General features: G+C 42.6%; 1 protein-coding gene across 7 annotated transcripts in view; it reads right to left on the bottom strand.

The window, feature by feature from the left end:
- Positions 1–14,985, bottom strand: part of PLPPR1 (phospholipid phosphatase related 1) — a 600,006-nt gene that overhangs the window by 39,971 nt on the left and 545,050 nt on the right. For all 7 annotated transcript variants that reach the window (XM_044940346.2, XM_006067875.4, XM_045165145.1 and 4 more), the window contains one exon: positions 13,674–13,862. In XM_044940346.2, coding sequence (XP_044796281.1) covers positions 13,674–13,862 — 189 coding nt within the window. The remainder of the gene's footprint in view (positions 1–13,673; positions 13,863–14,985) is intronic.

The raw sequence follows: 14,985 nt of genomic DNA, 5'->3' as shown, positions 1-14,985 counted from the left end.
CAGACTCAGTGAAAATGTCATGACTCTCCCCAAACCTTTGCCAGGTCCCCTCAGGAAAAGGGAGACCCTGTCTTATCATTGTTCCCACAACATATTATACAGATCTCTATCCTGACATCTGGAGCTTCCCAGGAGGTTCAGTAGTGGAGAATCCTCCTGCCAATGCAGGAGACTCAGGTTCAATCCTTGGGTTGGGAAGATCCCCTGGAGGAGGAAATGGCAAAACCCACTCCAGTATTCCTGTTGGGAAAATTCCATGGACAGAGGAGCCTACTAGCTACAGTCCATGGGGTCACAAAGAGTTGGACATGACTGAGTGATTGAGCACACACACTCACACAAGAGACAAAAGAGCAAGAAAATGTGAGTGAAAATCTACACATAACATATTGTTTTTTTTTTTAAATGCACATATATGTGTACACAGGCACACACACACACACACACACACACACACACACACACACAAATCTAAACAAAATCACTCCAAGGTGCACCAAACAAAACTTGCCATGTGAAAGGGTATGGGGCTCAAATAATCCATCAGTAAAATGTCCTAAGACTCGTGTGTCAGCAGGGATAAGCAGTATACGAATTGATACTATTGATCAACAATATTCAAATCAGAGTTGAGGTATGAAATAGAAAAAAAATCAGAACTAGAATATATGCTAACTTATATCTGTTTATGTAAAGGAAGGAAGGAAGAAAGAGAGGAAGGGGGTCATTTTATAAGTTAAAGGTAGGACAACAGTCCTGATTTTCAGTTCAGACTGTGATGGACATAAAGGTTGCTGATGGAACAATCCAGCTCTCAGATCCCAGTGAATGAGCTGCGTGGATGTTCATTTCACTGATCACACACAGCATACTGTTTCTCCATCCACTGGGTCCTATCGTCTCATACAGGCCTGATTCTGGAGAGAGAGAAGGGCGAGATTCTGCTTCCCTGCCAGGCCACCAGCCCATGTTGGAAGCCACCTCTCACGCTGGCAGATTTATGACTCTGGTTCTGGCACTGACTGGGTTCCTCCATCTGTCTGTCTGCCATGCACACTCTGTCTCCATCCACCACTCTGTTCAGAGAGCAGCCGGGACACGTGGGACTCTCCATGTGTTCAGCCCTGGCTGCCCTGCCTATTACGGTCTTTCAGATTGTTGACTAACAAGCATGCTATCACTCATAGCAAATGAGAATACCCTCCGGTGAGAAATGATCAAGGCCAAGCTCTAGACCTGGCCACGAACAAGCAAGTGAATTCCATTGGTGCATCTCTCGTCCCCCACAGCTGTGCCGCCTACTATCACAAGTGACCTAAAACTTTTAGATAACAATACATATGCTTTTAGTGAGGAACTCCTTTTTTAAAATTTTAATTAGAGGATAATTACTTTACAATGTTGTGATGGTTTCTTCCATACATCAACATAACTCAGCCTTAGCTATACATGTGTCCCCTCCTCCTTGATCCCCTTCCTGCCTCTCCCCGTCCCACCGCTCTCGACTGTCACAGCACTGGCCTTGGGTTCCCTGCGTCATACAGCAAACTCCCGCCGACTGAAGTCAGAGATACCAAGGGAACATTTCATGCAAAGATGAGCTCGATAAAGGACAGAAATGGTATGGACCTAACAGAAGCAGAAGATATTAAGAAGAGATGGCAAGAATACACAGAAGAACTGTACAAAAAAGATCTTCACGACCCAGATAATCACGATGGTGTGATCACTGACCTACAGCCAGACATCCTGGAATGTGAAGTCAAGTGGGCCTTAGAAAGCATCACTACGAACAAAGCTAGTGGAGGTGATGGAATTCCAGTTGAGCTCTTTCAAATCCTGAAAGATGATGCTGTGAAAGTGCTGCACTCAATATGCCAGCAAATTTGGAAAACTCAGCAGTGGCCACAGGACTGGAAAAGGGCAGTTTTCATTCCAATCCCAAAGAAAGGCAATGCCAAAAAATGCTCAAACTACCACACAATTGCACTCATCTCACACGCTAGCAAAGTAATGCTCAAAATTCTCCGAGCCAGGCTTCAGCAATATGTAAACTGTGAACTTCCTGATGTTCAAGCTGGTTTTAGAAAAGGCAGAGGAACCAGAGATCAAATTGCCAACATCCGCTGGATCATAGAAAAAGCATGAGAGTTCCAGAAAAGCATCTATTTCTGCTTTATTGACTATGCCAAACCCTTTGACTGTGTGGATCCCAATAAACTGTGGAAAATTCTTCAAGAGATGGGAATACCAGACCACCTGATCTGCCTCTTGAGAAACCTGTATGCAGGTCAGGAAGCAACAGTTAGAACTGGACATGGAACAACAGACTGGTTCCAAATAGGAAAAGGAGTACATCAAGGCTGTATATTGTCACCCTGTTTATTTAACTGATATGCAGAGTACATCATGAGAAACGCTGGGCTGGGAGAAGCACAAGCTGGAATCAAGATTGCCGGGAGACATATCAATAACCTCATATATGCCGATGACACCACCCTTATGGCAGAAAGTGAAGAGAAACTCAAAAGCCTCTTGATGAAAGTGAAAGTGGAGAGTGAAAAAGTTGGCTTAAAGCTCAACATTCAGAAAATGAAGATCATGGCATCCGGTCCCACCAGTTCATGGGAAATAGATGGGGAAACAGTGGAAACAGTGTCAGACTTTATTTTTCTGGGCTCCAAAATCACTACAGATGGTGACTGCAGCCATGAAATTAAAAGATGCTTACTCCTTGGAAGGAAAGTTATGACCAACCTAGATAGCATATTCAAAAGCAGAGACATTACTTTGGCAACAAAGGTCCGTCTAGTCAAGGCTATGGTTTTTCCTGTGGTCATGTATGGATGTGAGAGTTGGACTGTGAAGAAGGCTGAGCGCCGAAGAATTGATGCTTTTGAACTGTGGTGTTGGAGAAGACTCTTGAGAGTCCCTTGGCCTGCAAGGAGATCCAACCAGTCCATTCTGAAGGAGATCAGCCCTGGGATTTCTTTGGAAGAAATGATGCTAAAGCTGAAACTCCAGTACTTTGGCCACCTCATGCGAAGAGTTGACTCATTGGAAAAGACTCTGATGCTGGGAGGGATTGGGGGCAGGAGGAGAAGGGGACAACAGGATGAGATGGCTGGATGGCATCACCGACTCGATGGACGTGAGTCTGAGTGAACTCCGGGAGTTGGTGATGGACAGGGAGGCCTGGCGTGCTGCGATTCATGGGGTCGCAAAGAGTCGGATACGACTGAGCGACTGATCTGATCTGATCTGATTTATTTTACACATGGTAATGTATATGTCTCAAGGCTATTCTTTCAAATCATCCCACCCTCTCCTTTCCCCACTATGTCCAAAATTCTGTTATGTCTATGTCTCCTCTGATACCCTGCAAATAGGATTATCAGTACTATCTTTCTAGATTCTATACATATGTGTTAATATATATTTATCTTTCTCTTTCTGACTGACTTCATAGTGACTCTTGATAAATTTGTCTTTCAAATATGGAAGCCCAAATTTCAAATAAATAACCCTGGAATATAATACATCAGTTTGGTGAAATCTTTCAGAATACATGTCTTTACAATGTTTTAAGGAGATCTGATAAGTCATAGGAGAAGGCAATGGCACCCCACTCCAGTACTCTTGCCTGGAAAATCCCATGGAAATGCAAAATATTTAGAAGATAGTGTTCTAGATCGCAAAATATGAAGTCTGAAGAAAAAGTCACTGGAAGACATATTATCATTTAGTGTTGTAAGGGGGATCCACTGCATGTTCCATGTGGCTGTTATCACAAAAGACATCTAGAGATCCTTTGGAATATAGGTTTTGTAGCTCTGATACTTGGCATATCAAAGTCATTGATGTTTCTTTTTTTTGTTTATGATTTTATTTTTTTAAAAATTAGTTTATTTATTTTAGTTGGAGGCTAATAACTTTACAATATTGGTGGTTTTTGCCATACATTGACATGACTCAGCCACGGGTGTACATGTATCCACTCACCCTGAACCCCCCTCCCAACTCCCTTCCCACCCGATCCCTCTGGGTTGTCCCGGAGCAACAGCTTTGAGTGCCCTGCACTGGTCATCTATTTTACATATGGTAATATATGTTTCAACACTAGTCCCTTATATCATCCCACCCTCCCCTTCTCCCACATAGTCCTGTTTCTTGAATGTAGGCTCTGGAGTTGAAATCTCAGTTCCCTCCCTTCTTGAGGGGCGATTTTGGGCAGATAACCTTTCCAAGCTTTTTTTTTTCTCCATGATTTTAAACATGAGGGTAATAACTATATCAGAAAATTATTGATTATTAGAAATGTATATAAAAGCATCTAGAGAAGCTCAAAGAGTATTTGTTGCTTTCACTTACTGGTTGTTCTAGGCAAGAATGTGTGCGGAAATTGATTTAAAAACTGTCCTGGATTAAGGAAACATGGTATAATTCAAGCTCTGCCCTGCCCCTAACCAGGTGTCCAGTCTTGGACCACTTGGCTGACCTCTCTGGTTCCTTATCTGTCAATCTCTCATCTGTTAGACTACAGTGGCCCCTAACCTTTTTTTTTTTTTTTTTTTTTTTTAACACCAAGGAGCAGTTTCGTGGAAGACGATTTTTCCATGGACTGGGGAGGGGGAACGGTTTCAGGATGGCTCAAATGCATCGCATCTATCGTGTGCCTCATTTCTATTACTATTACACCAGCTCCACCTCAGATCATCAGGCATTAGATCCTGGAGGCTGGGGAGCTCTGTAGGAGACCTTTAAGTTGTTCTTCCAAGATCTTTGTTTTTATGATAAAAACTGACAAGATAGGGCTGATTAAGGGAACTGATATCACATAATTGGGCTTCAGTCTCCTGTTGGTTAAGCTCTCCAGGGCCAGCATAGTTTCTAACAGTAATTCTCCCTCCAGCCTTCATTCACTTTTCAAACCCCACAGGGCTTTGCCATCATGAAATAATCTTCCCTTGGAGCAAAGTGGACACAGCCTCCTCCAGAGTCATCACACTGCCTGAGACCTGTCACCTGTGTTTCTAAAGGACAGCAGAGGCTGGCAGCCCCTCCCTGGGTGCGCACGTAGCATGCTCTGAGGAAGAGAAGAGGGTTCTCTGCACACTTCTTAATAACAGTGTCTAAGTAGCTGCAGAGCTTTCAGTCCCAAGGAGTTGTAGATGCTTCCAGTATCCTCCTTGGGAGGCCTCTTTACTCGCGAGCATTTCTGAGAAAGGCAGGCATGGTTTTTGCTGTGTGTGTTGTGTGTTCACACGTGTTAGTCGCTCAGTTGTGTCTGACTCTTTGCGACCCCATGGACTGATAGATCACCAGCTTCCTCTGTCCATGAGATTGTCCAGGCAAGAATACTGGAGTGGGTTTCCATGCCCTTCTCCAGAGGATCTTCCAGGCCCAGGGATCGAACCTGGGTCTCCTGCATTGCAGGCAGATTCTTTACTGTCTGAGGCCCAGGGTTTTTCCTGTAGATCTTGTTTAAAAGTGACCCAGGGGATTTTAAGCATACCGACCATGCTGCCCAGCACCTTCATGTTCTGTTTAATCTTTCCTGATGAGTACCAGTGACACCTCAGATCTGCAGAGAGGATTCTAGTCTTCTGGCCCGCTGAGCTATGCTTGGTTCAAGACCTCTTGACGTCTGCTTTATCACACTTGAGTGTAAATAAAGGAATTCAGTTGTAGACATTTCTATGCCTTTCAAAGCTGAAGGCTTCGATAGAATCAAGGCTATTTGGATGATGGCTTTGGAAATTATCCAGCAACTCAGATAATAAGTGTTTTGTGGATTGGAGAGTCGTCATTACTGCTTTCCGTGTGGCTCAGCTAGTAAAGAATCCACCTGGAATGTGGGAGACCTGGGTTTGATCCCTGGGTTGGGAAGATTCCCCTGGAGAAAGGAATGGCTACCCACTTCAGTATTCTGGCCTAGAGATTTCCATGGACTGTATAGTCCATGGGGTTGCAATGAGTTGGACATGACTGAGTGCCTTTCCCTGTCACTTTTCACTTGTCTTAATCCAGGGGCAGCACCTACCCATTCAGAAGGCTCTGAAATCGACACTTGCTATGAAGTGTAGCACCAAGGTGGCACACTACCTTGCCAAAGCAGGGTGTTCTCTTGAACTTTTTTTTTTCCCCTTTCTGAACAGTGGATATAAGAGAAATGGGAATTTAAAATGATTTAGCTAAAATACTGCTCTCAGTAAAAAGTAAAATGCATTGTGATCACCAAGTAAACTCATCATCACATAATTTTAGGCAAATGAGAGTCTTTTCAAGAAACAAATTATCAAAACTCCTAACACAATCATCTAATCATCAGTCATTAAAAGAAGCATTGTAAAGGTGGTAAGGAACATCTCAAAGGTGTAAGGACATCTCGCTGTCAGATGATGTCAGGTAAAAAACAGTCCATAAAGGACTTTGGAGCACTCATCCATCACATGGATAGTAAATAGGGAAATGGATATTCTTCTTCAAGGTTTTGAAAAAATCCACAGCAGTTAATGAGGATATTTATAACTCTTTCCCGGGGAGGGGGGGGGAATGTAAATTGTAATGATTAAGTACATTTGCAATAAAGAAAATGTATTCACAGTAGAGATAAATAAATACAGGGACTTCCCTGGTGGTTCAATGGTTCAGACTTCACGTTTCCACTGCAGGGAACATGGGTTCGATCCCTAGTCAGGGAACTAGGATCCCACATGTTGCATTGTTGGGCTAAAATAAAATGAAAAAACAGCACCGGCTTCTTATTAAGAAAAAAAAAAAAAAAGGAAATCATGTGATGATGTACAAAAGGAAAAAGGTGTGAATGATGAAGTATTAAAAGGGGTTTCAATAGCTGAGGCTATTCAGAGCTGGGAAGAGGCAGATGACAAGGCACTCAGGCGCCGACCCTGTCTCCTCTGCTGCCGCAGCTGCGGTCCTCATCAGCCAGGCAGCAGATGTGCCTTTACCCAGGGCCCACTCTCTGATCCATGCTGTGCTTTGAGCTTTTGTATTCACTCCCAGAGCTTCTGGCCTAGAAACCCCCCAAATGAAGAGTCACAGTTTCCTCTAGATTGGGCCTTTCTATCAAATGACGCTTGTGTCTTCCTTTCCTAGGAAATTCTCGCAGAGTCTTGTGCATGTATGCTCATGTGCACGCTTGCATGCAGACCATGAGCTGTGTCGATTCTCCTGGGCTGGGCATCAGACGTTCTGCTGTTTCAATTCTAAGTACTCCCGTCACTTTGTTGTGAGGCCAGTAAAGGTTTACTAGCTATTTTCACATGCCCTGTGGAGCTGGGGCTGAGATACAATACGGGTAAATCAGATTCTCCACCGAGTTAAATCCTCTTATCCAAAAAGGCTCTCTGCCTTTGAGTCTGTGAGTTTATTCAGGGGGCCTGAGGCAGTTGTGAGCCAGGGTTTCCACGTTGGTCAGAACACACCCTGCAGATTTCCTGGAAGCCTGGGCCAACACTTTTGGCTAAATGGTTCTGGACACAATAAATACTCCAAGCTCTAACCTTTCCTAAGTCCCTGCATGGTTGCTCCCACGTGGCCTTGCCTCCACATGATGCTGATCCTTTCTGACAGCGAAGCACAGAAGGAGAAATAGGAAGTGACAGATCAAACCCACAGCAGAGTCCTTTCCCTCGTGCCTTTTCTTGTGCATCCCTGCAATTAGCGCCTATCCTCAGAGAGACACGGCAGTGCAGGGCGTTAGCTTGTCCTCTAGCACATCAACCACAGAATACACAGAACACCACGGATGAGTCCAGGTTGAGGTGCCTTCTTAGAGAACTGCCATTAGTTTGTGTCACATGTCACCCCTGAGGAGTCCTGCCTTCTTTCTTTGTTGTTATCATTTGTTGTTTAGTCTCTAAGTCATGTCCGACTCTTTTGTGATCCCATGAACTGTAGCCCACCAGGTTCCTCTGTCCAGCATTCCCCAAGCAAGAATACTGTGGAGTGGGTTGTCATTTCCTTCTCCAGCAGATCTTCTCGACCTAGGATTTGAACCCATGTCTCCTGCATTGGCAGGAGGACTCTTTACCACTGAGTCACCAGAGTAGCCCTGCCTTCTTTCTACTCCAGGGAAAATATGAAATGGCTTAAAAAGGAGTAAACACATACTGTACCATTCTGAGAAACCCTGCACACACACACACACAAACACACACAGGCTGTGTGCCATTCTGTGTAACCCTTGGCCAGGCACAAATTAAACTCCAGAAAGAAAGTCAAGAGAGACTAAGGAGTTGGGAATCTGACATTTGGAGCCTTCCAATTATAAGGTTCAGCTCTTAAGGAGTATTAGAACCAGAAAGACCTTGGAGATCATTTAGCCCAAGCCTACCTTTTACAGATGAGAAATCCAACCCACAAAGGGAACAGGCCTTATCAGAGGTTACACAATTACTGGGATGGAAAGCCATAACTGACATCCCTCCTTCTCTTGACAGAGCAGACCTGAGACAGGGTGACTCTGCAGCATGAGGATGAAGGATGCACACTCGGGGGGTAGGGGTGTGCTGAGTTCGGCACTTGGGATCTGTGTTCAGGTGGCCTGATACAGACTGCTCTCAGATATGCCGTACCTCTCCAAGAGGGACAGAAGTGAATACGGCTCCCTGCTCCCAGGAGATGTCCCTGAGCATCAGGAGAGGTCCACTCTCTGTCCTGCAGCTGCTCACTTATTTTCAGGTTTCGGGGGAAGATCAAGTACCACAGCAGGGTTTCAAGGCCACTGGACTCTCTGCCATTAACCCATCAGCTGTAATCAGTGCCGGGTCCTAGCAATGCTCCTCATTTGAGAGGAAAATAAAAATAGAACCAAATGGGTGGGTTACTGTCCAGTCACATAGAGAACTAGCTGCAGCCTTCAGCAAATCATTTAACATAGCTGAGTCACAAGTAACATAGCTAATGACTGTCTTCCTAAATGAACTCAGAGTCAAAAAGGAAGGAAACTGGACCATACACTTTCTCTATGCTCTTTGAGATATCTCTTTTCTATTTCTCCAGTACGCTATGAGGATAAATTAGGCAAGGACTGCAGAATACAAGAAAATTAAAAGGAGTTATTCTTGCCATCTTCATTTATGGAATATTCCTCGGCACCTATCTTTGAAGGCCCACCATCATTATTGGTCACACTTTTCTCCCCAAGAAGAAAAGGAATGGAATGTCCAAATCAGAGCTCCATACTTGAAAACGAGAGTAGAACTCTAGATCCTTAAAATTCAGTTCACTGTCCAGTGGCCATACTCCGTTGGCTTTCCATCACAGCATTTGACCACATGTTCATATCATTTGGGGGAAAAGGAATATGATCAGAATTCATGGTTTGAAAAGAATTTCAGCTGAAAATCTTAGAATGAAATCTATCATTTTTGCCCAGAGAGAAGAGAAATTCCTCATAAAGTTGTTTTATTTTTGTTTTTTTGGTCATATGTGTTTTTGTTTATTAGAATTGCTGTTTAAATCTTACTAAAGATTGGTCATTTCATAATTATGCCAGAAGAATCAGAATGTTTTAAAAATATCTTTCAGTTTGAAAATACCGCATTGATGTAGAATTTAATTGTATAACAGAAGAAAAAAATAACTTCCATTAGCACTCAGAGATAATAGCTGTACATTTTAGTTTCTTGCCAGTTTTTTTATGTATAATTATAAATTTGGGACTATACTTGTAACACACATACAGTGTCTTCTTAGGGTCTGTTAAATATTCAGAGCCACAGACAACCACATGTCTCATTTGGCACTGGTCCACTTGGGAGGAACTATAGCTTGCCAACTGGGTAGCATCACTTGCTCCTCTTCATCCTGTTTCCTTACAGTGATCCAGTGCAGCTCAGGTGCAAGGAGACCATAGACACATCAGAGGATGCAGGAGCCACCTTGCCTTACAAGACTTATCGTGTCCCATCAGAGCCAATAAATGGTGCAGCAGTTCCACAGACATAGCTTCCAAGTTTCCAGAGTCACTTGCACTGGGAAATCATAGCATGGCACCATCTTGGGTAATCTCAGTTCTCTGAGTCCAGGGGCAATTCACCAATCAGGGGTTAATTCTGCCTAGCAACATAGCTGATACATACCCTCTTTTTCTGGAGAAACGGAGCTAGAAAACTAAGAGAATCTCATATTCTCTTATAGAAGGGAAAAAGTTTTTACCTCTGATACTAGATACAATTTTTTAGCCCTCATAAAAATCTCTTCATTAAATCAGAAGCATGCTTCATTTCTCTTAGAGGTGTTTCAGAAATATCACGGCCTCATAATGAGTTTGGACAATCCTCTAGTTCTGTGTATTTAGCTACCACCAAGTATCCTACTCTTAAAGCTGACTGAACATCCCTACTCTGGTTATCTCCTTAACATAAATTCAAGGAATGGAATTAATGGGTTCAAAGTTTATAAAACTCTTAGTACATCTTTGACCAGCTGCCCTTCAAAAAGAAAATGTCAGTTTACATTTTTTTAATGGCCAGTTTCTTTAAATATATTATTTATTTATTTTTGGCTGCACTGGGTCTTCATTGCTTTGCACAGACTTTCTCTAGTTGTGGGGAACTCCTCTTTGTTGTGGTGCATGGAATTCTCATTGCAGAGGCTGCTCTTGTTGTGTAGCATGGCTCTAGGGTACCTGGGCTCAGAAGCGGTGGCTCCTGGGCTCTAGAGCGCAGGCTCAATGATGGTGGCGCAAGGGCCTCGCTGCTCCATGGTGTGTGGTATCTTCCCGGATCAGGCATGAAACCAGTGTCGCCTACATTGGCAGGTGGATTCCCCACCACTGAGCTACCAGGGAAGCCCCTCAGTTTACATTTTGACTCAAATTGTATGAAAGTATCTGTACCTTTAACAACACAGGTTATACTTCTTTAAAGCACTTGCCAATTTTACATGGGGAAAATTCTGGACTATAAAAAACTACTTTCCTGTGATAATTCATGAGTTTAGAAATGTTTATGTGCATACAATTTATTTTGTTAATTGTCTATTTTTGTCCTTAATTGTCCTATTTTTGTACTTACCCATTTTTATTTTGGGAAACTCATCTTTTTAAGTAGTAAGAATATTTACATGGGAGTCTCGTATTCTGCAAATATTTTTGCGGTCTTTATGTACTTTTAATTTTGGTAGAAACGCTTATTTTTCAGGTAGACAAATTTATCAGTCCTCTTCCATCTGCTTGCAATTAACATTCCTAATGCTTTTGTGGATGTGTATATAGACTTTCTAAGTGTTTGAAATCCCTATTTTTCTTGCTTTATAATGTGCATTGAAAAGCTTTCCGCTTATTTTAAGGCTCTGGAACAGTTTTATAGTTACTGATTTTTTATGCCTTGAAATTTTGAAGGAATTTATATAATAGTTATGTGTCTTCAATGATATGAGATAAATTTTAGACAGTTTAAAATTTTCTCTATTGTTATCTATTCAATTTTCTACTTCTATTAAAGGCATTGTTAAGAAGTTATATTTTCATAGAATGTTATCAGTTTTATTGAGAGGTAAGCATGTATTGGCAAAGACCTGAATCTACAATTTTAACAAAACTATAGTACAGACTTTTAAACATTTATATATTTTTGCTTATGTATTTTTTTCTTTTTTTTACTTCTGTCTTTCTTCTGTTAGAACAAGGGGATTGTACATTTTAGTTATCAATCCTATTGTTTTCTGATTCATTGATTTGTTCATAATTTTTATTGATCTGCTTCCTTTGCTTTCCTCAGTTTTTCTCTTTCTTTTTTTAAAGGAAAAATGTCTCTATAATTACAAAAAGTAATTGCAGGAGAGCCCAGGTAATGCTATTTCCTGGGACTAGCAAGAAGATAGGTAAATGTTAGTAAGTCAATGGATCTCTCAGGGATTTTAGTCTGAGAACATGAGAAAATGGTATGTTCATGGGACAGGAAGGAACCAGGACCTGATTCCAGCTAAGCCCAGTGCCTCTGGGTAGAGCCACCATTAAGTCATTCCAGATAGAACCCAATGTGGCCTCTAGGCTTTACCTGGGGAGCGAATTGTATCTTCTTTTGAGATGCCTGGAAGTGGGTCTTTTATGCTTTCTCGTAGTTCTTGGGCTGGTGAGAAAGGAAAGTTAAGAGGGGCACATCCCCTATCACTCTAAACAGGGGGTGTCACTAGGGTCTCAGTGAAATTGCTAAACAGGAGATGTCACCAGGGCCTCAGTGAAATTGCTAAACAGGAGGTGTCACTAGGGTCTCGGTGGAGTCTCCTCTGCAGGGAGAGGAAGTTCATCTGTGATCCTGAAGAAGGTGAAGATCAGTTTCCAGTTTTTCTTTGTTTCCCCTACTTCTAACCAGTTAGTGCATGCTAGACACTATGCCAAGTATTTGTATGAAGCATCTTAAGTCTTGATAACTCTGTGAACTAGGCAGTCACATTATCCCCACTTTGAGGGGGCAGAGTGGGAGGGAACAGGACAGTGACTTGCCCGGAGTCACACAGACAGGATGTCCTGTAGGTTGGACTGCAAAGCTTGTGTTTTTCACCACCATGAGAGACCATGTTTTATCACAGCTGATCTTAATTCCTACTGCAGCTTTATCATTTAAGGGGGAGCTTGTCAAGCCTAGAATTAATGATAAAAATGAACTTGAAGTACTCATTATGTGCATATTCTCCTCTAAATTCGATTCCATGTCTCATCTTAAAGCAAGGGAAACATTTGTACAGAAAACTAGACTTGAACTGAACATCTGAGTAATCAGTACACTCCTCTGCATGCCAGTGGCTATTTTTATTATTGTCCCAAAGAGATGGGAGTGGGGGATGAGGGAGAAAGGGTAGGAGAGGAGGGGAGAGTTGAGGGGGAGGAAGCTTTGGAAGAAAAAAGGGGCAAATGATAACTGAGGTCACATCCCAACTAATCTGACCCCATAGCATGTACAAAGAAACGTTTATTTTAAAATACAAAGTCATTTTTTAAGTTAAAATTAAGATGTCTAAGTGTTAGATCACTTTACTAGACAATACAGATCTGTGAGTTTTATGCTTTTGAAACAGTCTCCCTAGAGGACTGTTGGGCCAATTTTTTTTTTTTCCCCTCATGAGAGAGAAGAGTGCAATCAATGAAGGTCAAGTTGCAACTTAATTGAATGTCATGCAATGTGAGCAGAGCCAGAGCTGCCCAGAATAAATCACAGCAAATCAGGTCAAGTGATTTCTCTCATCTCCGGCCTCTCTGGAAGTTCAGTCAGAAGAACAGGAGATGCAGGCTGTGGGGGATTCTGTTCCAATCTGACGTGAATCTTTATATCAAGGCCAGCGTTTACATTCACAACCTCTTCTGAATACACACAACGCACACCATACTTGTGTTTTTTTCAAGAGCACAAATGCTATACTTAACATGACAGCCACTCATGACTATTGACTTACATATTCAGACATACTTTAAAAATTATATATATTTCAATTCAGGCACTGAAAAGCAAAAGCCACCTGTAAAAGACAAGGCCTACTTAGATGAGATTTTATGCAGGGCTCTACTCACTCTGTTTGGACTGGAAAAGGACACATCTAATAAGGCTGCTGCTGTATGCCCAGGAAGAGAGGAAAGAGGAGAAAGGCAGACAGAAAATGTTGTTTAGGACCCAACAGGAAAGAGGGAGATCTCTTTCTGTACTTACAATAGCAGTTGGGGTGGCCGCCAGCACACAGTAGAGCAGCAGAGGGGTGATGAAGCTTTCCTCCTCTGTCCCCGGGTAAGGCTTCATTAAGTCTCCGTCCTGACAGAAGAATCCTTGGATATGCACCTGAAAAGTGTCAGTGCATTCGAAGTAGTAGGCAAGCAGCACTGTCCCAGCCATGATGACAAGCTGAAAATACAGCATGGCCACACAGAGACATTAGCAGGGCTTCGGAGCTGTGCCCGCCCCTCAGAGCATACTCCCTCCATCACCCGGCAGCTCTCCTTGTACTGGTACTGGCAGTGTCTGCGTGTCTGGCTCCACGTGCGCCGGGCTCAGGGAGTGTGTGCTTACTTGACTGCCTTGTAACATCTGTTATATAAACCTTCCAGCAAATAAGAACGGCTCCCATCTGAGAAGCAGACCACAGCATTGCTTGTAGAGAGACCCAGCTTCTGCTGCCCCCCAGCCCCCGCCCTTCCCAGAGGATGTGTGGGAACCAAGGCGATGCTGCCATTCAGGACAGAGGTGAAAAGTCAAAGGACAGTGGCATGTGAATTGGCCAGATGTAGCATGAGATCTGCTCATGGAAAATTTCAGAAAATATTAGAGATAAACTTACCTTATTATAAAGTATTAGAGGCAGGTAAATGATGAACGAATGCGCAAATGAATGAATGATCAGGAAAGCTAAAGCCTAGAAAGGTTAAGGGAAATTTTCAGAACCACACCCTAAATTAATGGCATGGATAAGAACATCGTACAGGTATCCTATATCGGTCATAACGCTTATCCTTTTCCAAAAAGATATTACCTTTATTCCAAAAATAAAGGTAAGGCTTTCTACCTTTAATAAAGGTTTTCTACCAGTCAATAAAGGGTTTTGCTGCTGATGACATCTTATTCTATATGTACTTCATAAGGTTTGGACACAAAAAGGGGCACAGTTTTATCCTTTTGTTTAGCTCAGACATGTCCCAGATACTCATGGAGGTTTAGATGAAGCCTCTAATAGGTGTGAGGAGTTGGGGGAGTATGGAAACACCATTATTTTCCTCATTCACAATAGAAACACCAAAATGGTAAGATGAGATGGTGATAAAGGTAGACAGAAAAGAGGTCTTTGAGATGATAAAATTATGGAAAATTAAGCTGGAAAAGACCTTGTAAGTTTTCCCACCTGAAACCTTTATTGCATAGATGAGAAAACAGAGGCCCAGCAAGGAGAACTAACTACTGCTGGATTATCCAATAAGTAAACCAAACACGTGCTTACGTTGACAATCAGCAAAGCTAGGAAACTGAAATGGAG

Source organism: Bubalus bubalis, chromosome 3, assembly GCF_019923935.1.
Source record: "Bubalus bubalis isolate 160015118507 breed Murrah chromosome 3, NDDB_SH_1, whole genome shotgun sequence".
NCBI classification, from domain to species: domain Eukaryota; kingdom Metazoa; phylum Chordata; class Mammalia; order Artiodactyla; family Bovidae; genus Bubalus; species Bubalus bubalis.
Note: the sequence above shows the minus strand (reverse complement) of the source record. Positions and strands in the feature narration are given on the sequence as shown.